A 22,788-nucleotide genomic window follows, 5' to 3' on the forward strand; every position below is an offset into this window, starting at 1 on the left:
TGTTTTTGGATTTCATGAATATGTGGAGGGCATTTCCAAAGCCCAGAGGACAACTTATCATCTATTTCCACAGCCACAAGTTTTTCTTCTGATTATCCGTGAGCATATCCATAACCATTCACATATGTTAACCAAGACAATTATTGTAAATATATAGAGTTGATACCCAAATCTGGGTCATTATTTATGATCCACTGGATCTTCACGACAATATATATTGATATCCTGAAACTAGTCTCAGAGAAGGGACTAAGAAAACTAGCAGGAAAAATAGTTTATGATCATATTCAAACAGTATCATTTACGCCTCAGAACAACAAACAATAGAGTTCCTTCTTTGTTGCCTGATTCCAGCTGGTGGGAGGACTCCATAATTTGCTTGGAAAGCCTATCAAACAGTTGATCAATAATCCCACTTCCAAAATGTTGGGTAAAAATTCCCTCCAGGCCAGCTCTAAGGCACATTGCACATTCCTTTCCATTGATCGGGCCAACAAGTTTTGATCTAGAGTCCACTAACTCCATTCTCTCAATGGTTAAACACTCATTTCTGTCCACCATCTCTGTCATTTGCTCGGGAGAGGCTACATGAATAGGCAAGTTGAAGGAATCCACTTGAGCTTCACTAATTAATCCCTGCATTCAACATTGGCAATGTTGGCATCATCTCTTGAATTTGATTCGGGCTTGTCTGTAAAACAACATAAAACTACCAGACAAGCAAAAATTCAACAATTATAATTATAGTTTGTTTTTTTTCCCCTCTCTGCCCTAATACTGGACTTCATGTATTAGGTTCCATGAGGGTATATTGGTCATTTTACATGATTAGCCTAGTGTTTCCTACGACCCAACCTGAATTGGGCCATGGGATGAGCATATGCCTAGGGTAAGTGTGCCAGGCTCCCTCAGCCCCAACAAAAAATTTTCCTGTTTTATTTCTAAAATATACTAATATTTCCCAAGTTCCACATTAATTTTCTATGCGGAATGTTACTTAGCTATGATCAGAGCCCTCTCAACTATTAGATATTAAAGTCACTTTTCTAATTCCAAAATAGAATTTCATCCGCCTTACCTCCTTGGCCATATCCATGAGGCTTGCTCCCAAAAGATCGAACATAACACAATATGGGTTTTGAGAAGCAGGGATCCCATTTGGGAGAGCTGGAATGAGAAACACTATCATCCCTCCAACCACAAGTTCCTTAGCTCTGGCACTCAGAAAGATCTCCATGTCACGCTCAAATTGAGCCGCATAAGCATGGCTTACTTCTTCTGGGCCACTTGTGTAGTGAATCCTTCCCCTGTTCCATGCAGGGGAGTTTTTGTCCAACAACTCTTCAGGGACCTTTGAGAGCCAGTGGAGTGCATGAGAGGAAAACATGAAATGGATAGATGACTCCGGGAATAACCGGCCATGGAAAGAACCCGGGACGCCACAGGCAAAGTACCGCCTCTCAGTTGGGAGGGATGCAAATAGGGTATTGAAATCATTACCCACATGATCATTAAAGAAGACTTGAAATTCGGGCATCTCAGATTTGAGACCTTGTGCCAGGTACTTCCTTTCTACAGCTTCCACTATATGTTGCATTGCTATGAAGGTATTTGGCCCAACTGAACATCCCAAATCTGCAAGACGAAACGGGTTTGAAGAGAAGCACATTACATCAAGCTTCTTAGCAATTGCCTCTTCAATCATAGTTCTCGACACATTAATATCTTGTCTCTACAAAACAATAGTCCACCATTCGCTTTGTTATTAATGTCAGGGATGATATTCCCTAAACCAAGCAATTTTTAATCACGTAATATAATCCAGGGTGAGCAAAACGGAGATCCATGAAATCTGTAAGATAGAGAAAATTTATGAAGAGGCTGCAACGGCTACAAAAGCAGTTAAAATACCTGAAAATGGGAGTTGTTGCGGTAGCTATGAGGTCCATCCCCTCCGTTCATCAGAAAAGATTGTTGCATTGTGGCTGCGTCGTCGTTGCTTATAACTCTCTCTGTCTGTGGAGAGCCTAGGTGAGCCGTGTGCTTTATTTGATGGACGCTCTATATAGACATCTCATAAACAATGGCCTTCTGACACGTGTACCAATTTCAGGCCTTTCCTTAGGGTCAAGTCGCCCTTCATTATTTACTTGTCCTAGCATGTGTTTTATCCTTATTGACTGGTATAAATTTAAAATGGCCTTCGGACACGTGTACCAATTTCATGCCTTTCCTTAGGGTCAAGCCGGCCTTCATTATTTACTTGTCCTAGCATATGTTTTATCCTTATTGACTGGTATAAATTTGGTCGGGCAAGTAGTAACTTGACTGGAAATTGTGATATGTGATAATATCCCAGCATTCAAAAGCACACGGAACAACTTATTTTATCTTTAATAAAAACCATCTCTTTATTTAAAATAACATCTTTAATAAAATTGATATTTATAAAATATTAGGACTGCTTGCCTATTTTTTTTTTTAATTGGGTCTACATCTTAATTATTATTATTTTTTCTTTTCTTTCTTTTTCTTCTTCCCCACTTTTTCCCATCCCACTCCTTCCCCTCCCCACCCCACCCCACCCCACCCCACCCCACCACCACTTACCTTCATTTCTAGCCCCCTTTTCCACTTCCTCTGTTTTTTTCCTCTCTCTCTCCCCATCCCATCCCACCACCACTTACTTTCATTTCCAACCCCCTTTTCCTCTCTCTCTCTTTCCCTCTCTCTCTTGGAATGAGCTTAAAGTCAGATATCTTAAAATAACATCTTTAATAAAATTGATATTTATAAAATATTAGGACTGCTTACCTATTTTTTTTTTTAATTGGGTCTACATCTTAATTATTATTATTTTTTCTTTTCTTTCTTTTTCTTCTTCCCCACTTTTTCCCATCCCACCCCACCCCACCCCACCCCACCACACCACCACTTACCTTCATTTCTAGCCCCCTTTTCCACTTCCTCTGTTTTTTTCCTCTCTCTCTCCCCATCCCATCCCACCACCACTTACTTTCATTTCCAACCCCCTTTTCCTCTCTCTCTCTTTCCCTCTCTCTCTTGGAATGAGCTTAAAGTCAGATATCTCAAGAGTGATGGAGCAAGGGTTTTCCAACTTGAGAAATCTTTGAGTTGCATCAATTAAGGTGCTTTGTCTATTATTGAATATTTCAGTTCCTTTAAGACCCTTTGGGATGAGTACATTAGCTATAGGCCATTTCCAACATGCGCTTGTGGCAAAATGGCAACATGCACTTGTGAACTTTTCAACTTTTCAACTTTCTACAAATCAGACAGCAATTTGATTATGTACTCAAATTCTTGGTGGGGCTAAATGATTCTTATGCCTCTATCAGAAGCCAATTGCTGCTAATGGTTCCATTACCAAACATGTCCAAGGTTTTCTCTCTACTACTTCAAGAAGAAAGTCAGAGGCAACTCACAAATTCTGCTACATATAATGAGACTCATGCTTTGATTGCAAGGCAATCCAATCAGGAGAATTACCAGCCACAATCTTTCAAGGACAAACCAAAGAAATTTGCCCTACACTATACTCATTGTGGCAATAATGGTCACACAATGGACAAATGTTTTCAACTTCATGGTTATCCCCCTAGCTGGAATGGACCAAAGGGAAAAAGAAATATGGCTTCTGCTTATGCTACCATTACTACTCCAGAGGTCCCCAATCAAAATAGCAATGAGCAACAAAAGTTTTGTTTCACTCCAGAGGAATTTCATAAACTAATGGCGCTTGCAAATTCAGTTCAACCCAATTCTTCCAATCAGAATAATGTCCAACCAGTTGTTAACCTTGTCACCACCTCTTACTTTTCTGGTAAAGTTCAACCTACACTTAAACCAATTTTTTTTTTCTTGTACTTCTGTTACTTCTAAGCCAAATTCCACTTCATATTGGCTTCTTGATACGGGTGCAACAGACCATATGATTTGTTCACCACTTTTATACCATTTATACCTAAACCAATTAATGCATCCATCAATCTTCCTAATGGTACTACAGTTCCAACCACATACATTGGTACTGTATGTCTCTCAGATTCCTTATTTTTACATAATGTCTTGTGTGTTCCTCATTTTTCATTCAATCTATTATCCGTTTCCAAACTCACTAAACAATCTAATCTTTTTCTTACCTTTACTGCTTCTCATTGCCTTTTACAGGACCAGTCAATGGAGAAGATGATTAGGATTGCTCTTGAAAAAGAAGGACTTTACCATCTGATTCCAGCTTCATCACAAGCTAAAATCTGTAATTCATTTCAGTTTAATTATGCTCATCTTGCTTTGTCCTCTATTCACAAACACTTAGATATATGGCATTGTAGATTAGAACATGTATCTAGTTCAAGATTCCATTCCCTCAAACAGATTGACTTTGCTATCACTATTGATCATACAAATGTTTGTGACATATGTCCTTTAGCAAAGCAAAGAAGGCTTCCTTTTTTTTGTATCACAAAATAATTCTAATAAAAGTTTTGTGATCGCTCAGATTTTGTCGTTTATTGGATCAAAACAAAATTTATAACCTAATTCATTATTCTATGGCAATTTGTACCCGATCAAAAATGTGGTTTTAGTACAAACTACTGTAGTATAGTGGTATTTAGGTATCGTCCACAAGAATGGATTATTCTCGGTAATTAAGGCTTGAACGAGATGATAAGAAATGATGGTGATCAAGTGAAATTTACTTGAAATTGCATGATAAAATCTCTAGATAGCAATGTATTCAAATTGAATTGAAAATGAAGTGTAAAAGAGAAGAAAATTAATAAGATGTGAGATTCTCGGAGTTAGGATTTTCTAGAGAGCAATTTCCATGGTGAATAGGTGTTAAGATCAAATTTTCATCAAGTTAGATTGAAAACCTAAATTTTCATCTAAACCGATTTTTGATTTAGCTTTAGATCTAGATCTAATTTCTCTTCAAATTAGGTAATCTAATCCAAGAGATCAATTTGAATCATATATTCAATTCATCTTAAATTATCTTCCAATGATTCATACTATGCAACTATTCAATTTCATCAAATCTAGCATTAAGAATTTGATGAATCTACCTAGCTTGCATTGTAGTAGTCATCCAAGACAATTTGAAGAGAAAAATCCCCAAATTTCAATTAATCAATCAATTGGATCAAATTACCTATGCAATTCAAGCTCAATTCTCTAATTCACCATAGATCTTGCTTCTAGATCCTCCGTCCTCCAAGAAAAAACGAGATTTAGCCACTCATGCTTGGAGATTTGATCTCACAAGACATGTTTGACTACCGAGAAAATAAGAGAAACTGAAGGAAAGTGGAGAATTATATAGAGAGAAGAAGTATGAAAAGTTCTACAATTAGAAAATGAATCAAAAAGTCCCTAAATGAGTCAATCCCGTTTCTATTTATAGGCCCAGGTTAAAAGGACACTTGGCAACATTTTAGAGGTCTTCCGGATGCTTCTTCATCAAGGAATCTGGAGAAAATGCATTTTCGCACGAGCCCCTAGAAATCTCGCATGATGGTGTGAAGTGGAGAATCCATCAGCTTCAATTTCGTTCTTCTGGAGCGTTTCGCATGACTGTGTGAAAATTTCGCATGGTCATGCGAAATCACTTTTTCACAATTTCCTTATGTGCTACAGCCACAACCTTTCTGTTTCATTTCGCATGGTCATGCAAAATCGAAAATCATGCTATTCCGGATCCTCTTTGCAATTTTTCTCATTTCTTCATGTTTAATCCATCTCCACCACCTTCAATTAAGCTCCAAAGCTTGGTCCAAGTGCATTTCCTCTTCCTCTTCATCTACATTATGTACCCTCCTCCATTCCATTTCCATTTGTCACTCCATGCTTCAAATATCACCTTAAAATATCTCCAAAACACAACAAAGAACCATTAGTATCTCTTGGAAGGGTAGCAATGTATTACTTGGGCATATTAGGCATAATTACTACTCAAAATGTGTGAAACTCATGAAAGTTAGTATCTAAAATGTGTGGTTTTTGAGTAGTAATCATTTTGATTTGATCCATTGTGATATATGGGGTCCTTTTGGCACTACTTCTTATTCTGGTTTTCGATATTTTTTTAACAATAGCCGATGACTACACAAGGTGTACTTGGGTATACATGATTAAAGCTAAATCAGAAGTGCCATCTTTAATCAAAACTTTCTGTAATGGTAGCAAACCAATTTTCTTCTTCTGTTAAAGCTATAAGGTCTGATAATGGACCAAAATTCTTACTCACAAAATTCTATCATAAATATGGTATTTTGCATTAGAGAAGTTGTGTCGAAACTCCTCAACAAAATGGTGTTGTGGAGAGAAAACTTCAACATCTACTAAGCACTGCTAGAGCCTTAATGTTTCAAGCAAATCTACCATTAATTTTTTGGAGTGACTGTGTGCTTACTGCTGCCCACATAATCAATAGAATTCCCACTCCTCTACTTCAAAATAAAACCCCTTTTGAAATGTTTTTTAACAAAACACCTAACCTTTCTCATTTAAGAGTTTTTGGCTGTCTTTGTTTTGCATCCACTTTAACTAGTCACAGACAAAAATTTGATTCACGAGCCACAAAGTGCATCTTCCTAGGATATCCTTATGATATTAAGGGTTATAAACTCATGGATCTAAACAACAATAAGATCCTTGTTTCTCGGAATGTCATATTCCATGAAACATTTTTTCCTTTCCAAGTGTTGCCCCAACATCTTGAAACTCATTCATTTATGTTTCCTCTTTCACAATCATTTTCAGATTCACCTTCTACCACCCCCTTCTTCAATTCCTATCATAATGTGTGACCTGCATCACCACCTAATAATTCTCCTTTTCTCTCTGAACCTTTTGCCCTTCTTGAATCCGACTCACCTACATGTCCCTCTCCATCCCATCTGGATTCAACTGACCCTGAAGTCCTACAGCTCAGAAAATCAACCAGAATTAAACAAAAACCTTCATATCTGCAGGACTATTATTATGGTAATGTCTCTTCTTCTCAAACTGCAACTCAGACATCTACTTCAACTAACTGGTCTCCCATTAAAGGTAATTTCTATTCTCTTCACCCTTTTCTTTCTACTAGTAGACTGTCTACGTCCCATAAAACTTTTCTCACCTTTATCACAAACTCTCCAGAACCCAAATCATACACCCAAGCTTCTCGCCTCCTTGAATGGCAAGCTGTCATGCAACATGAACTTACTGCTTTGGAGTTAAATAAAACTTAGGAACTTGTTACTCTTCCTAAAAATAAAAGGACTATTGGTTGTAAATGGGTATTCAAAGTGAAATATAAAGCTGATGGAACTATAGAAAGACATAAAGCTAGATTGGTGGCAAAAGGGTATACTAAGCAAGAATGCCTCGATTTATTTGATACTTTCTCTCATGTGGCCAAGATTACATCCATTCGCTTACTACTTGCTGTGGCTACCGTCAAACAGTGGCATCTTCATCAACTAAATGTCAATAATGCATTTTTGCATGGTGATTTACATGAAGAGGTATACATGGAATTGCCTCCTGGGTTGGCTGTCCAAGGTGAACAGAAAGTTTGTCGTCTTTTAAAGAGCCTTTATGGCTTGAAGCAAGCTTCCAGGCAATGGTATGCCAAACTATCCCAGGCCCTTCTTTCCTATGGATTTGTTCAAGGTAACTCTGATTGTTCTCTATTCATTAAGAAATCTGAAAGTTCTTTTATGGCCTTATTAGTCTATGTGGATGATGTGCTATTGGCAAGTGATAGCATTCTGGAAATTGAAAGGTTGAAGACCTTTTTAGATGCCAAGTTCACTATTAAAGACTTAGGCCCACTGAAATACTTTCTTGGCTTGGAAGTTGCAAGGTCCAAGACTAGTATCTTCTTATGCCAACGAAACTATATACTTGACATACTTGAAGACACTGGTTTAACTAGATCCAAACCTATTGCCTTCCCTATGGAATCTACCCTCAAGTTATCAGCAAATGATACCAATTTCTATGAAGATCCATCAGGTTACCGAAGACTCATTGGCAGATTATTTTACTTAACTCTCACTAAGCCCGACTTAGCCTATTCTGTAAAAGTACTCAGCCAATTTTTAGCAAAACCTGCTGTTAGTCACCATCAAGCAGGCATTCGAGTACTGAGGTATCTAAAGGCCATACTAGGGCAAGGTCTCTTTTTTCTTTCTTTCTCAGATTTTCAATTAAAGGGTTTTTCCTATAGTGATTGGGCAGGCTGTGTCGATACTAGAAGAAGTGTCACTGGTTTTGCAATTTTTCTTGGCAACTCATTGATTTCATGGAAATCAAAGAAACAAGTTACAGTTAGTCGATCCTCTACAGAGGTAGAGTACCAAGCCCTTGCAACTGCCACCTGTGAAATTCAATGGCTTTTTAATGCCTTGCAAGACCTGGATATCAAACATTCACAGTCAGCTTTGCTATATACTGACAGTAAATCAACAATGCCCATCACCACAAATCCAGTTCAACATGAGAGAACAAAACATATCTAGATTGATTGCCATCTTATTCGCGAAAAATTGCAGCAGCATGTTATAAAGCTCTTCCATATTCCATTGCGATTATAGCTTGCAGATATCTTTACAAAGCCTCTCGGTTCTCTACCTTTTCATCATACTCTTTGCAAGATGAACATCATTAACATCCATGTTCATCTTGAGGGGGGGTGTTGGAGTGTTACATCTCATATTGAAAGCATGGAATTAAAAAGGAAAGAAGACTTAAAATAGAAAGCAAGTTAGATGAGAAGAGTTAGTTAGAAGAGTTGTTATTTCAAATTATTCTTTACTTTGTTATTGTGTCATTGATGTATTATAAATAGGACTCAAGTCTGATGTAGTTTTTAAATTTTTTCAGTTTCTGCAATTCATTTTCCTTTGCGTCCTCTATTTCTTGGTGTTTTTCATCAGTTTCAAATTCTTCTGATTCTCAACAACAATTATTGTAAATATATAGAGTTGATACCCAAATCTGGGTCATTATTTATGATCCACTGGATCTTCACGACAATATATATTGATATCCTGAAACTAGTCTCAGAGAAGGGACTCAGAAAACTAGCAGGAAAAGTAGTTTATGATCATCTTCAAACAGTATCATTTACGCCTCAGAACAACAAACAATAGAATTCCTTCTTTGTTGCCTGATTCCAGCTGGTGGGAGGACTCCATAATTTTCTTGGAAAAACTATCAAACAGTTGATCAATAATCCCACTTCCAAAATGTTGGGCAAAAATTCCCTCCAAGCCAGCTCTAAGGTACATTGCATATTCCTTTCCATTGATCGGGCCAACAAGTTTTGATCTAGAGTTCACTAACTCCATTCTCTCAATGGTTAAACACTCATTTCTTTCCACCAGCTCTGTCATTTGCTCGGGAGAGGCCAGATGAATAGGCAAGTTGAAGGAATCCACTTGAGCTTCACTAATTAATCCCTGCATTCAACATTGGCAATTTTGGCATCATCTCTTGAATTTGATTCGGGCTTGTCTGTAAAACAACATAAAACTACCAGACAAGCAAAAATTCAACAATTATAATTATAGTTTGTTTTTTTCCCCTCTCTGCCCTAATACTGGGCTTCATGTATGAGGTTCCATGAGGGTATATTGGTCATTTTACATGATTAGCCTAGCGTTTCCTACGACCCAACCTGAATTGGGCCATGGGATGAGCATATGCCTAGGGTAAGTGTGCCAGGCTCCCTCAGCCCCAACAAAAAATTTCCCTGTTTTATTTCCAAAATATACTAATATTTCCCAAGTTCCACATTAATTTTCTATGCGGAATGTTACTTAGCTATGATCAGAGCCCTCTCAACTATTAGATGTTAAATTCACTTTTCTAATTCCAAAATAGAATATCATCCGCCTTACCTCCTTGGCCATGTCCATGAGGCATGATCCCAGAAGATCGAACATAATACCATATGGGTTTTGAGAAGCAGGGATCCCATTTGGGAGAGCTAGAATGAGAAACACTATCATCCCTCCAACCACAAGTTCCTTAGCTCTGGCACTCAGAAAGATCTCCATGTCATGCTCAAATTGAGCTGCATAAGCATGGCTTACTTCTTCTGGGCCACTTGTGTAGTGAATCCTTCCCCTGTTCCATGCAGGGGAGTTTTTGTCCAACAACTCTTCAGGCACCTTTGAGAGCCAGTGGAGTGCATGAGAGGAAAACATGAAATGGATAGATGACTCCGGGAATAACCGGCCATGGAAAGAACCCGGGACGCCACAGGCAAAGTACCGCCTCTCAGTTGGGAGGGATGCAAATAGGGTATTGAAATCATTACCCACATGATCATTAAAGAAGACTTGAAATTCGGGCATCTCAGATTTGAGACCTTGCACCAGGTACCTCCTTTCTACAGCTTCCACTATATGTTGCATTGCTATGAAGGTATTTGGCCCAACTGAACATCCCAAATTTGCAAGACGAAACGGGTTTGAAGAGAAGCACTTTACATCAAGCTTCTTAGCAATTGCCTCTTCAATCATAGTTCTCGACACATTCATATCTTGTCTCTACAACACAATAGTCCACCATTCGCTTTGTTATTAATGTCAGGGATGATATTCCCTAAACCAAGCAATTTTTAATCACGTAATATAATCCAGGGTGAGCAAAACGGAGATCCATGAAATCTGTAAGATAGAGAAAATTTATGAAGAGACTGCAACGGCTACAAAAGTAGTTAAAATACCTGAAAATGGGAGTTGTTGCGGTAGCTATGAGGTCCATCCCCTCCGTTCATCGGAAAAGATTGTTGCATTGTGGCTGCGTCGTTGTTGCTTATAACTCTCTGTGTCTGTGGAGAGCCTAGGTGAGCCGTGTGCTTTATGCCTTTATTTGATGGACGCTCTATATAGACATCTCATAAACAATGGCCTTCTGACACGTGTACCAATTTCATGCCTTTCCTTATCCTTGTTGACTGGTATAAATTTTGTCGGGCAAGTAGTGACTTGACTGGAAATTGAGACTTTTCTTAATACGGTAATTTAAAAAAGTTATGCTTAAATTATTATAGTAAAAGAAGTTATTATAAATATATAGTAATTTTTACCACCTAGAAGATAGGAGATAGGAGAGAGAGAGGGTGAACGGATAAATTTTTTTTTAAACCAAAATCATCTTTTCAAAAGACGATTTAAAAAAATTTGAAATCGTCTCTTCAAGAGACGAGTTCCATGAAAATATATATATATATATATATATATTTAAAAAAATTCCCAAAAAAAAAAAAAAAAAACAATTCCTCAAGGGATGAAGAGACGAGTTCCATGAAAATATATATATATATATATATATATATATATATATATATATATATATATATATTTAAAAATTCCTAAATTTAAAAAAAAAAAAAAAAAAAAAACAATTCCTCAAGGAACTCGTCTCTTGAAAAGACAAGTTCCCATGGAAAAAAAATAATTTTTAAAAAATATATATATATATATATATATTTTTAAAAAAAATTCCCAAATTAAAAAAAAAAATTCCTCAAGGAACTCTTCTTTTCAAGAGACGAGTTCCATGGAAAAAAAAAATTCCCAAATTATTAAAAAAAGAAAAAAAGAAAAACCAATTCCTCAAGAGACGAGTTCCCATTAAAAAAATATATTTTTTTTATTTAAATTCCTAAATTAAAAAAAAAATTCCTCAAGGGACCTCGTCTCTTCAATAGACGAGTTCCATGAAATATATATCTATATTAAAAAATTCCCAAATTATTAAAAAAAAAAAAAAAAACAATTCCTCAAGGAAACTCGTCTCTTTAAGAGACGAGTTCCCTTGAGGAATTGTTTTTTTTTTTTTTTTAAATATAATTTGGGAATTTTAAAAAAAAAAAATATATATATATATATATATATATATATATATATATATTTTTTTTTTTTTAAGAAACGAGTCCTCTTGAGGAATTTTTTTTTTTTTTTTTTAATAATTTGGGAATTTAAAAAAAAAAATTCATGGGAACTCGTCTCTTCAAGAGACGAGTTCCCTTGAGGAATTTTTTTTTAATTTTTAATTTTTTTATAATTTGGGAATTTTTTTAAAAAAATATATTTTTTTTCATGGGAACTCGTCTCTTGAGGAATTGTTTTTTTTTTTTTTTTTTTAAATTTGGGAATTATTTAAAAAAAATGTTTTTTTTTTCATGAGAACTCGTCTCTTGAAGAGACGAGTTCCCTTGAGGATTTTTTTTTTTTTTTTATATAATTTGGGAATTTTGTTAAAAAAAAAATATATTTTTTTAATGGGAACTCGTCTTTTCAAGAGACGAGTTCCCTTGAGGAATTTTTTATTTTTTTATTTTTTTAATAATTTGAGGATTTTTTTTTTTTAATTTGAAAATTTTTTTTCATGGGAACTCGTCTCTTAAAGAGACAATTTCCCTTTTGAATTTTTTTTTAAAATCGTCTTTTGAAAAGACGATTTCGTCTTTTGAAATTTGAAAAGATGATTTTGGTTTAAAAAAAAAATTATTCGTTCACCCTCTCTCCTCTCTCATTTCTCCTAAGTGGCAAAAACTACCATATATTTATAATAACTTCTTCTACTACAATAATTTAAGCATAACTTTTTTAAATTACCGCACTATTGAGAAAAGTCCCTAAAAATTGTGATATGTGATAATATCCCAGCATTCAAAAGCACATGGAACAACTTATTTTATCTTTAATAAAAACCATCTCTTTATTTAAAATAACATCTTTAATAAAATTGATATTTATAAAATATTAGGACTGCTTGCTTTTTTTTTTTTTAATTGGGTCTACATCTTAATTATTATTATTATTTTTTCTTTTCTTTCTTTTTCTTTTTCCCCTCTTTTTCCCTTCCTACTCCACCCACTCCCCCATCCCACCCCACCCCACCACCACCCACCTTCATTTCCAGCCCCTTTTTCCACTTCCTCGGTTTTTTTTCCTCTCTCTTTCCCCATCCCATTCCACCACCACTTACTTTCATTTCCAGCCTCCTTTTCCACTTCCTCGGTTTTTTTTCCTTTCTCTCTCTCTCAACCATGGAAAATCATCATCTCCATCCTAGGGTTACAGAATAGATAAGTTTTTTTTTCTCTTTTTTTCTTTAATTTCTATCGTAATTGTTTTTTGGATTTGGACTTGATTGCATGCATATTAAATTGAGCTCGATTTTTGTTGTGGAATTGGTTTGAGCATTAAATTGGATTTGGATTATGAGATATTAAATTGAGGTTTAATTGAATTTATCTTAATTTGTTACATTTGATCTTGATTAAATGTGCTTGAATATTAGTTATTAATTTGTATATGGAATATTTATGTTGGACTGTATTTACTAATTTGAATTTATTCTTATTCATAAAATTTATTGGACTCGTTTAAAATGATTGCTAAAATAAGTGATGATTCAACTTTTTTAAAAAAAATTAATTTTTCATCAATAAAAGCGAGTTTCTCTATTCAAATAAGGACATATGTGAAAAATACGGGTACACATATTAATAGCATTTTACTTAAAATGAATATTGAATAAAAATCGTTAAATCCATTAATAAATTCAATACAAAGTGTTGTTTGATTTGAGATTCATTTATTAAGTAAGAAATTTTATTAAAATATAATTATGCGTAGAAAAGAATATTAGACTCATTGCAAACCAATTGTTATTCATAGATTTTCTAGTATTAATGATTTCACTATTTAAGTTTTAAATTATTTTTAAAAATCATTAAACTCATTAATGAATTTAATGCACTAAGTCTTAATTAATTTGGAATTCATTTATTAGTGAAAAAAAACATGGTTCTATGTAGAAGAGAAATAATAGTAGTTATAGTATTTATTATATTAATATTTGACTTTTAAGTTATTTTTAAAATTTACTAAACTCGGTCCAATGCATTAAATTTTGCTTGATTTGAAGTTTATTAGTCTAGTGAAAATTTTTGTAAAAGTATGATATATGTTATGAAGAAACTAGTCAAGTCATTCAAAATAAATTTTGGTCTATGAACTTTCTAATGTTATAAAGTTTTATAATTTTCTAGTACTAATTAGATCAGTTTTTTATTTTCAAATTATTTTTAAAAATTAATAAATTGTATATATCAAATTAATGAATTTTATATATCAAATATAGTTTGATTTGAAATTTATTTGTTAAATGAAAGGTTTTATATAAGTTAAAAGAAATTCGAAAAACATGAATAATTTAAAAGAAATTATATTTCATGGAGAGAGAAAAAGAATGATATCATTATTCAATTTTATTTGTTTTCTATATTTTTTTTTATTATTTCTCTGTATTTTCCTTTTGGTTTTAATAATGATTACTTATTTTCTTAAAAATGTTCTTTATTTCATTTTTTTTAAAGATCTAAAGCAAAAAACAAAAACAAATAGTGTTATAAATTTTAAAAATAATATTCTATTTTTAAAAATAGAAAATTATTTTTAATCATATGGTAAAATAGGCTCTTAAGTTTTTAAAGTTATCTTTTGAAAAACCAATTTTCATATAAATTATTTATGTTTCAATACTATTAATTTTTTTGTTTCAAAAATCAGTTTATCTTTGGTAAATCATATCTTGATAAAAATAAATTAATTAAATAATTTAGAAATCTACAACTCAAAAAATAAAGGTTAATATTTAAGAAAGTTGGTTTTTGAGATAACACTTTCAATGAAAATCAAGTATTCATAAAAAATAAAAAATTAAAACTTTAAAAAGCTTATTTTTTTTACTACAAACCTTTTTTTTGTATCACAGAATAATTCTAATAAAAGTTTTGATTTGATCCATTGTGATATATGGGGTCCTTTTGGCACTACTTCTTATTCTGGTTTTCGATATTTTTTTAACTATAGTCGATGACTTCACAAGGTGTACTTGGGTATACATGATTAAAGCTAAATCAGAAGTGTCATCTTTAATCAAAACTTTCTGTAAAATGGTAGCAAACCAATTTTCTTCTTCTGTTAAAGCTATAAGGTATGATAATGGACCAAAATTCTTACTCACAAAATTCTATCATAAATATGGTATTTTGCATCAGAGAAGTTGTGTCGAAACTCCTAAAAAAAATGGTGTTGTGGAGAGAAAACATCAACATCTACTAAGCACTCCTAGAGCCTTAATGTTTCAAGAAAATCTACCATTAATTTTTTGGAGTGACTGTGTGCTTACTGCTGCCCACATAATCAATAGAATTCCCACTCCTCTACTTCAAAATAAAACTCTTTTTGAAATGCTTTTTAACAAAACACCTAACCTTTCTCATTTAAGAGTTTTTGGCTGTCTTTGTTTTGCATCCACTTTAACTAGTCACAGACAAAAATTTGATTCACGAGCCACAAAGTGCATCTTCCTAGGATATCCTTCTGATATTAAGGGTTATAAACTCATGGATCTAAACAACAATAAGATCCTTGTTTCTCGGAATGTCATATTCCATGAAACAATTTTTCCTTTCCAAGTGTTGCCCCAACATCTTGAAACTCATTCCTTTATGTTTCCTCTTTCACAATCATTTTCAAATTCACCTTCTACCACCTCCTTCTTCAATTCCTATCACAATGTGTGACCTGCATCACCACCTAATAATTCTCCTTCTCTCTCTGAACCTCCTGCCCTTCTTGAATCCGACTCACCTACATGTCCCTCTCCATCCCATCTGGATTCAACTGACCCTGAAGTCCTATAGCTCATAAAATCAACCAGAATTAAACAAAAACCTTCATATCTGCAGGACTATTATTGTGGTAATGTCTCTTCTTCTCAAAATGCAACTCAGGCATCTACTTCAACTAACTGTTCTCCCATTAAAGGTAATTTCTATTCTCTTCACCCTTTTCTTTCTGCTAATAGACTGTCTACATCCCATAAAGCTTTTCTCACCTTTGTCACAAACTCTCTAGAACCCAAATCATACACCCAAGCTTCTCGCCTCCTTGAATGGCAAGCTGCCATGCAACATGAACTTACTGCTTTGGAGTTAAATAAAACTTAGGAACTTGTTACTCTTCCTAAAAATAAAAGGACTATTGGTTGTAAATGGGTATTCAAAGTGAAATATAAAGCTAATGGAACTATAGAAAGACATAAAGCTAGATTGGTGGCAAAAGGGTATACTCAGCAAGAATGCCTCGATTTATTTGATACTTTCTCTCATGTGGCCAAGATTACATCCATTCGCTTACTACTTGCTGTGGCTACCGTCAAACAGTGGCATCTTCATCAACTAAATGTCAATAATGCATTTTTGCATGGTGATTTACATGAAGAGGTATACATGGAATTGCCTCCTGGGTTGGCTGTCCAAGGTGAACAGAAAGTTTGTCGTCTTTTAAAGAGCCTCTATGGCTTGAAGCAAGCTTCCAGGCAATGGTATGCCAAACTATCTCAGGCCCTTCTTTCCTATGGATTTGTTCAAGGTAATTCTGATTGTTCTCTATTCATTAAGAAATCTGAAAGTTCTTTTATGGCCTTATTAGTCTATGTGGATGATGTGCTATTGGCAAGTGATAGCATTCTGGAAATTGAAAGGTGAAGACCTTTTTAGATGCCAAGTTCACTATTAAAGACTTAGGCCCACTGAAATACTTTCTTGGCTTGGAAGTTGCAAGGTCCAAGACTAGTATCTTCTTATGCCAACGAAACTATATACTTGACATACTTGAAGACACTGGTTTAACTAGATCCAAACCTATTGCCTTCCCTATGGAATCTACCCTCAAGTTATCAGCAAATGATACCAATTTCTATGAAGATCCATCAGGTTACCGAAGACTCATTGGCAGATTATTTTACTTAACTCTCACTAAGCCCGACTTAGCCTATTCTGTAAAAGTACTCAGCCAATTTTTAGCAAAACCTGCTGTTAGTCACCATCAAGCAGGCATTCGAGTACTGAGGTATCTAAAGGCCATACTAGGGCAAGGTCTCTTTTTTCTTTCTTTCTCAGATTTTCAATTAAAGGGTTTTTCCTATAGTGATTGGGCAGGCTATGTCAATACTAGAAGGAGTGTCACTGGTTTTGCAATTTTTCTTGGCAACTCATTGATTTCATGGAAATCAAAGAAACAAGTTACAGTTAGTTGATCCTCTGCAGAGGTAGAGTACCAAGCCCTTGCAACTGCCACCTGTGAAATTCAATGGCTTTTCAATGCCTTGCAAGACCTGGATATCAAACATTCACAGTCAGTTTTGCTATATACTGACAGTAAATCAGTAATGCCCATCGCCACAAATCCAGTTCAGCATGAGAGAACAAAACATATCTAGATTGATTGCCATCTTATTCGCGAAAAATTGCAGCAGCATGTTATAAAGCTCTTCCATATTCCATTGCGATTATAGCTCGCAAATATCTTTACAAAGCCTCTCGATTCTCTACCTTTTCATCATACTCTTCGCAAGATGAACATCATTAACATCCATGTTCATCTTGAGGGGGGGTGTTGGAGTGTTACATCTCATATTGAAAGCATGGAATTAAAAAGGAAAGAAGACTTAAAATAGAAAGCAAGTTAGATGAGAAGAGTTAGTTAGAAGAGTTGTTATTTCAGTTTATTCTTTACTTTGTTATTGTGTCATTGATGTATTATAAATAGGACTCAAGTCTGATGTAGTTTTTAAATTTTTTCAGTTTTTGCAATTCATTTTCCTTTGCGTCCTCTGTTTCTTAGTGTTTTTCATCAGTTTCAAATTCTTCTGATTCTCAACAACAATTATTGTAAATATATAGAGTTGATACCCAAATCTGGGTCATTATTTATGATCCACTGGATCTTCACGACAATATATATTGATATCCTGAAACTAGTCTTAGAGAAGGGACTCAGAAAACTAGCAGGAAAAGTAGTTTATGATCATCTTCAAACAGTATCATTTACGCCTCAGAACAACAAACAATAGATTTCCTTCTTTGTTGCCTGATTCCAGCTTGTGGGAGGACTCCATAATTTTCTTGGAAAGCCTATCAAACAGTTGATCAATAATCCCACTTCCAAAATGTTGGGCAAAAATTCCCTCCAAGCCAGCTCTAAGGTACATTGCACATTCCTTTCCATTGATCGGGCCAACAAGTTTTGATCTAGAGTTCACTAACTCCATTCTCTCAATGGTTAAACACTCATTTCTTTCCACCAGCTCTGTCATTTGCTCGGGAGAGGCTAGATGAATAGGCAAGTTGAAGGAATCCACTTGAGCTTCACTAATTAATCCCTGCATTCAACATTGGCAATTTTGGCATTATCTCTTGAATTCGATTCGGGTTTGTCTGTAAAACAACATAAAACTACCAGACAAGCAAAAATTCAACAACTATAATTATTTTTTGCTTTTTTTCCCCTCTCTACCCTAATACTGGGCTTCATGTATGAGGTTCCATGAGGGTATATTGGTCATTTTACATGATTAGCCTAGCGTTTCCTACAACCCAACCTGAATTGGGCCATGGGATGAGCATATGCCTAGGGTAAGTGTGCCAGGCTCCCTCAGCCCCAACAAAAAATTTCCCTGTTTTATTTCTAAAATATGCTAATATTTCCCAAGTTCCACATTAATTTTCTATGCGGAATGTCACTTAGCTATGATCAGAGCCCTCTCAACTATTAGATATTAAAGTCACTTTTCTAATTCCAAAATAGAATTTCATCCGCCTTACCTCCTTGGCCATATCCATGAGGCTTGATCCCAAAAGATCGAACATAACACCATATGGGTTTTGAGAAGCAGGGATCCCATTTGGGAGAGCTGGAATGAGAACCACTATCATCCCTCCAACCACAAGTTCCTTAGCTCTGGCACTCAGAAAGATCTCCATGTCATGCTCAAATTGAGCTGCATAAGCATGGCTTACTTCTTCTGGGCCACTTGTGTAGTGAATCCTTCCCCTGTTCCATGCAGGGGAGTTTTTGTCCAACAACTCTTCAGGCACCTTTGAGAGCCAGTGGAGTGCATGAGAGGAAAACATGAAATGGATAGATGACTCCGGGAATAACCGGCCATGGAAAGAACCCGGGACGCCACAGGCAAAGTACCGCCTCTCAGTTGGGAGGGATGCAAATAGGGTATTGAAATCATTACCCACATGATCATTAAAGAAGACTTGAAATTCAGGCATCTCAGATTTGAGACCTTGCGCCAGGTACCTCCTTTCTACAGCTTCCACTATATGTTGCATTGCTATGAAGGTATTTGGCCCAACTGAACATCCCAAATCTGCAAGACGAAACGGGTTTGAAGAGAAGCACTTTACATCAAGCTTCTTAGCAATTGCCTCTTCAATCATAGTTCTCGACACATTCATATCTTGTCTCTACAACACAATAGTCCACCATTCGCTTTGTTATTAATGTCAGGGATGATATTCCCTAAACCAAGCAATTTTTAATCACGTAATATAATCCAGGGTGAGCAAAACGGAGATCCATGAAATCTGTAAGATAGAGAAAATTTATGAAGAGACTGCAACGGCTACAAAAGCAGTTAAAATACCTGAAAATGGGAGTTGTTGCGGTAGCTATGAGGTCCATCCCCTCCGTTCATCGGAAAAGATTGTTGCATTGTGGCTGCGTTGTCGTTGCTTATAACTCTCTGTGTCTGTGGAGAGCCTAGGTGAGCCGTGTGCTTTATGCCTTTATTTGATGGACGCTCTATATAGACATCTCATAAACAATGGCCTTCCGACACGTGTACCAATTTCATGCCTTTCCTTAGGGTCAAGCAGCCCTTCATTATTTACTTGTCCTAGCATGTGTTTTATCCTTATTGACTGGTATAAATTTAAAATGGCCTTTGGACACGTGTACCAATTTCATGCCTTTCCTTAGGGTCAAACCGCCCTTCATTATTTACTTGTCCTAGCATATGTTTTATCCTTATTGACTGGTATAAATTTTGTCGGGCAATAGTAACTTGACTGGAAATTGTGATATGTGATAATATCCCAGCATTCAAAAGCACATCGAACAACTTATTTTATCTTTAATAAAAACCATCTCTTTATTTAAAATAACATCTTTAATAAAATTGATATTTATAAAATATTAGGACTGTTGGCCTATTTTTCTTTTTTTAATTGGGCCTACATCTTAATTATTATTATTTTTTCTTTTCTTTCTTTTTCTTTTTCCCCTTTTTTTCCCTTCCTACTCCACCCACTCTCCCATCCCACCCCACCACCACCTACCTTCATTTCCAGCCCCCTTTTCCACTCTCTCTCTCTCTCTCTCTCTCTCAACCATGGAAAATCATCATCTCCATCCTAGGGTTACAGAATAGATAAGTTTTTTTTCCTCTCTTTTTCTTTAATTTCTATCGTAATTGTTTTTTGGATTTGGACTTGATTGCATGCATATTAAATTGAGCTCGATTTTTGTTGTGGAATTGGTTTGAGCATTAAATTGGATTTGGATTATGAGATATTAAATTGAGGTTTAATTGAATTTATCTTAATTTGTTACATTTGATCTTGATTAAATGTGCTTGAATATTAGTTATTAATTTGTATATGGAATATTTATGTTGGACTGTATTTACTAATTTGAATTTATTCTTATTCATAAAATTTATTGGACTCGTTTAAAATGATTGCTAAAATAAGTGATGATTCAACTTTTTTTTAAAAAATTAATTTTTCATCAATAAAAGCGAGTTTCTCTATTCAAATAAGGACATATGTGAAAAAAACGGGTACACATATTACTAGCATTTTACTTAAAATGAATATTGAATAAAAATCGTTAAATCCATTAATAAATTCAATACAAAGTGTTGTTTGATTTGAGATTCATTTATTAAGTAAGAAATTTTATTAAAATATAATTATGCGTAGAAAAGAATATTAGACTCATTGCGAACCAATTGTTATTCATAGATTTTCTAGTATTAATGATTTCACTATTTAAGTTTTAAATTATTTTTAAAAATCATTAAACTCATTAATGAATTTAATGCACTAAGTCTTAATTAATTTGGAATTCATTTATTAGTGAAAAAAAACATGGTTCTATGTAGAAGAGAAGTAATAGTAGTTATAGTATTTATTATATTAATATTTGACTTTTAAGTTATTTTTAAAATTTACTAAACTCGATCCAATGCATTAAATTTTGCTTGATTTGAAGTTTATTAGTCTAGTGAAATTTTTTGTAAAAGTATGATATATGTTATGAAGAAACTAGTCAAGTCATTCAAAATAAATTTTGGTCTATGAACTTTCTAATGTTATAAAGTTTTATAATTTTCTAGTACTAATTAGATCAATTTTTTATTTTCAAATTGTTTTTAAAAATTAATAAATTGTATATATCAAATTAATGAATTTTATATATCAAATATAGTTTGATTTGAAATTTATTTGTTAAATGAAAGGTTTTAGAGAAGTTAAAAGAAATTCCAAAAATATGAATAATTTAAAAGAAAATTATATTTCATGGAGAGAGAAAAAGAATGATATTATTATTCAATTTTATTTGTTTTCTAAAGTTTTTTATTATTATTTCTCTGTATTTTCCTTTTGGTTTTAATAATGACTACTTATTTTCTTAAAAATGTTCTTTATTTCATTTTTTTTTTAAAGAACTAAAGCAAAAAACAAAAACAAATAGTGTTATAAATTTTAAAAATAGAAAATTGTTTTTAATCATATGGTAAAATAGGCTCTTAAGTTTTTAAAGTTATCTTTTGAAAAACCAATTTTCATATAAATTATTTATGTTTCAATACTATTAATTTTTTTGTTTCAAAAATCAATTTATCTTTGGTAAATCATATCTTGATAAAAATAAATAAATTAAATAATTTAGAAATCTACAACTCAAAAAATAAAGGTTAATATTTAAGAAAGTTGGTTTTTGAGATAACACTTTCAATGAAAATCAAGTATTCATAAAAAATAAAAAATTAAAAAATTAAAACTTTAAAAAACTTATTTTTTTTTACTACAAACCTTTTTTAAGGATTTTTATCTAGAAAAAATATGTTTAAATATAAAATAAAAATCCTTTAAAAATAATTCAAATTTTATACATTTATCTCGATTAAAGATAGTATTTATAATGACTAAAGATATCTATATTAAAAGGTAGCTGCCCAAATGATGTATCTTTAATTAAAAAGTATATAAAATTTTAATTATATTTAAATATATGTATAATATTTTGAATTTTATAAATTTGAGGTACTATTTTGTGATTTTTTTTACAACGAACATGTTAAAGCACACTTCGCCCTTTATTCAAAGGAAAATTCTACGGTACCGAGGGCATTATTCAAAATGTGAAAAGGATAATGTTCCAGAATCTAGACTTCCAGTCAAACTAGTGCTTGCCCAGCCAATTTTATACGCCAGTTAATAAGATCTACTTTATTAGAAAAAACATAAAAATGGTTTGAAGGAAAAATAAAAACACTAATGTCATAACAAGTTGTTTTAAAAATCGAACCTCACCGTCGACCTTTCCGATTCAGTGGGCTGGTGCTGAACCGCTTGAGCCAATGGTTGAACCGATTGGGCTGGACGGTATTTGGAAACCAAACGGTCCACTCCCTCATTGTTTGCCTACCCCTTTTTTTTTTTAAGGACCCAACATCAACTGGCTACACCCATATTTCGAAAATGGGCCCTTAATAAGGGCTGTGCCATAATGCCCTACAGCCACTTGGCTTGACTGCCCAATTTAAAGCACTTTATTTTTCATCTTGCTTCCGATGCGGGATAAGGTAAAAGGATTT

The 22,788-nt window shown here is 34.0% G+C and overlaps 4 protein-coding genes across 4 annotated transcripts; 1 reads left to right on the forward strand and 3 right to left on the reverse strand.

Annotated features, from left to right (window-relative positions):
• Positions 1-123: 123 nt before the first annotated feature.
• LOC100259463 (loganic acid O-methyltransferase) lies at positions 124-2,041 on the reverse strand. Its single transcript, XM_002281342.5, has 3 exons — positions 1,912-2,041; positions 1,079-1,732; positions 124-636 (listed from the first exon to the last, which is right to left on the reverse strand). Exons 1-3 carry the CDS (start codon positions 1,978-1,980, stop codon positions 298-300), a joined length of 1,062 nt encoding a protein of 353 aa, XP_002281378.1. The 5' UTR covers positions 1,981-2,041; the 3' UTR covers positions 124-297.
• A 5,503-nt stretch (positions 2,042-7,544) lies between these two features.
• Positions 7,545-8,537, forward strand: LOC109123409 (uncharacterized mitochondrial protein AtMg00810-like). Its single transcript, XM_019223022.1, has 2 exons — positions 7,545-8,193; positions 8,257-8,537. Exons 1-2 carry the CDS (start codon positions 7,545-7,547, stop codon positions 8,535-8,537), a joined length of 930 nt encoding a protein of 309 aa, XP_019078567.1.
• A 465-nt stretch (positions 8,538-9,002) lies between these two features.
• Positions 9,003-10,888, reverse strand: LOC100265597 (loganic acid O-methyltransferase). Its single transcript, XM_002276623.5, has 3 exons — positions 10,754-10,888; positions 9,921-10,574; positions 9,003-9,479 (listed from the first exon to the last, which is right to left on the reverse strand). Exons 1-3 carry the CDS (start codon positions 10,820-10,822, stop codon positions 9,141-9,143), a joined length of 1,062 nt encoding a protein of 353 aa, XP_002276659.1. The 5' UTR covers positions 10,823-10,888; the 3' UTR covers positions 9,003-9,140.
• Positions 10,889-17,764: 6,876 nt separating this feature from the next.
• Positions 17,765-19,710, reverse strand: LOC100249254 (loganic acid O-methyltransferase). Its single transcript, XM_002281370.4, has 3 exons — positions 19,549-19,710; positions 18,716-19,369; positions 17,765-18,273 (listed from the first exon to the last, which is right to left on the reverse strand). The coding sequence occupies exons 1-3, from the start codon at positions 19,615-19,617 to the stop codon at positions 17,935-17,937; spliced, it is 1,062 nt and encodes a 353-aa protein (XP_002281406.1). The 5' UTR covers positions 19,618-19,710; the 3' UTR covers positions 17,765-17,934.
• Positions 19,711-22,788: the final 3,078 nt, after the last annotated feature.

This window comes from Vitis vinifera, chromosome 1 (genome assembly GCF_030704535.1).
Source record: "Vitis vinifera cultivar Pinot Noir 40024 chromosome 1, ASM3070453v1".
Lineage (NCBI taxonomy): Eukaryota > Viridiplantae > Streptophyta > Magnoliopsida > Vitales > Vitaceae > Vitis > Vitis vinifera.

What these genes read in the sequence shown, in the direction of transcription:
- LOC100259463 (XM_002281342.5), bottom strand. Translation starts at nt 1,980, where the DNA reads ATGCAACAATCTTTTCTGATGAACGGAGGGGATGGACCTCATAGCTAC. An exon ending in GCAACAACTCCCATTTTCAG is followed by an intron (nt 1,733 to 1,911) that starts GTATTTTAACTG and finishes ATTGTTTTGTAG; the next exon opens with AGACAAGATATTAATGTGTC. An exon ending in TCATGGATATGGCCAAGGAG is followed by an intron (nt 637 to 1,078) that starts GTAAGGCGGATG and finishes TGTTGAATGCAG; the next exon opens with GGATTAATTAGTGAAGCTCA.
- LOC109123409 (XM_019223022.1), top strand. Translation starts at nt 7,545, where the DNA reads ATGGAATTGCCTCCTGGGTTGGCTGTCCAAGGTGAACAGAAAGTTTGT. An exon ending in AAAGGCCATACTAGGGCAAG is followed by an intron (nt 8,194 to 8,256) that starts GTCTCTTTTTTC and finishes GTGATTGGGCAG; the next exon opens with GCTGTGTCGATACTAGAAGA.
- LOC100265597 (XM_002276623.5), bottom strand. Translation starts at nt 10,822, where the DNA reads ATGCAACAATCTTTTCCGATGAACGGAGGGGATGGACCTCATAGCTAC. An exon ending in GCAACAACTCCCATTTTCAG is followed by an intron (nt 10,575 to 10,753) that starts GTATTTTAACTA and finishes ATTGTGTTGTAG; the next exon opens with AGACAAGATATGAATGTGTC. An exon ending in TCATGGACATGGCCAAGGAG is followed by an intron (nt 9,480 to 9,920) that starts GTAAGGCGGATG and finishes TGTTGAATGCAG; the next exon opens with GGATTAATTAGTGAAGCTCA.
- LOC100249254 (XM_002281370.4), bottom strand. Translation starts at nt 19,617, where the DNA reads ATGCAACAATCTTTTCCGATGAACGGAGGGGATGGACCTCATAGCTAC. An exon ending in GCAACAACTCCCATTTTCAG is followed by an intron (nt 19,370 to 19,548) that starts GTATTTTAACTG and finishes ATTGTGTTGTAG; the next exon opens with AGACAAGATATGAATGTGTC. An exon ending in TCATGGATATGGCCAAGGAG is followed by an intron (nt 18,274 to 18,715) that starts GTAAGGCGGATG and finishes TGTTGAATGCAG; the next exon opens with GGATTAATTAGTGAAGCTCA.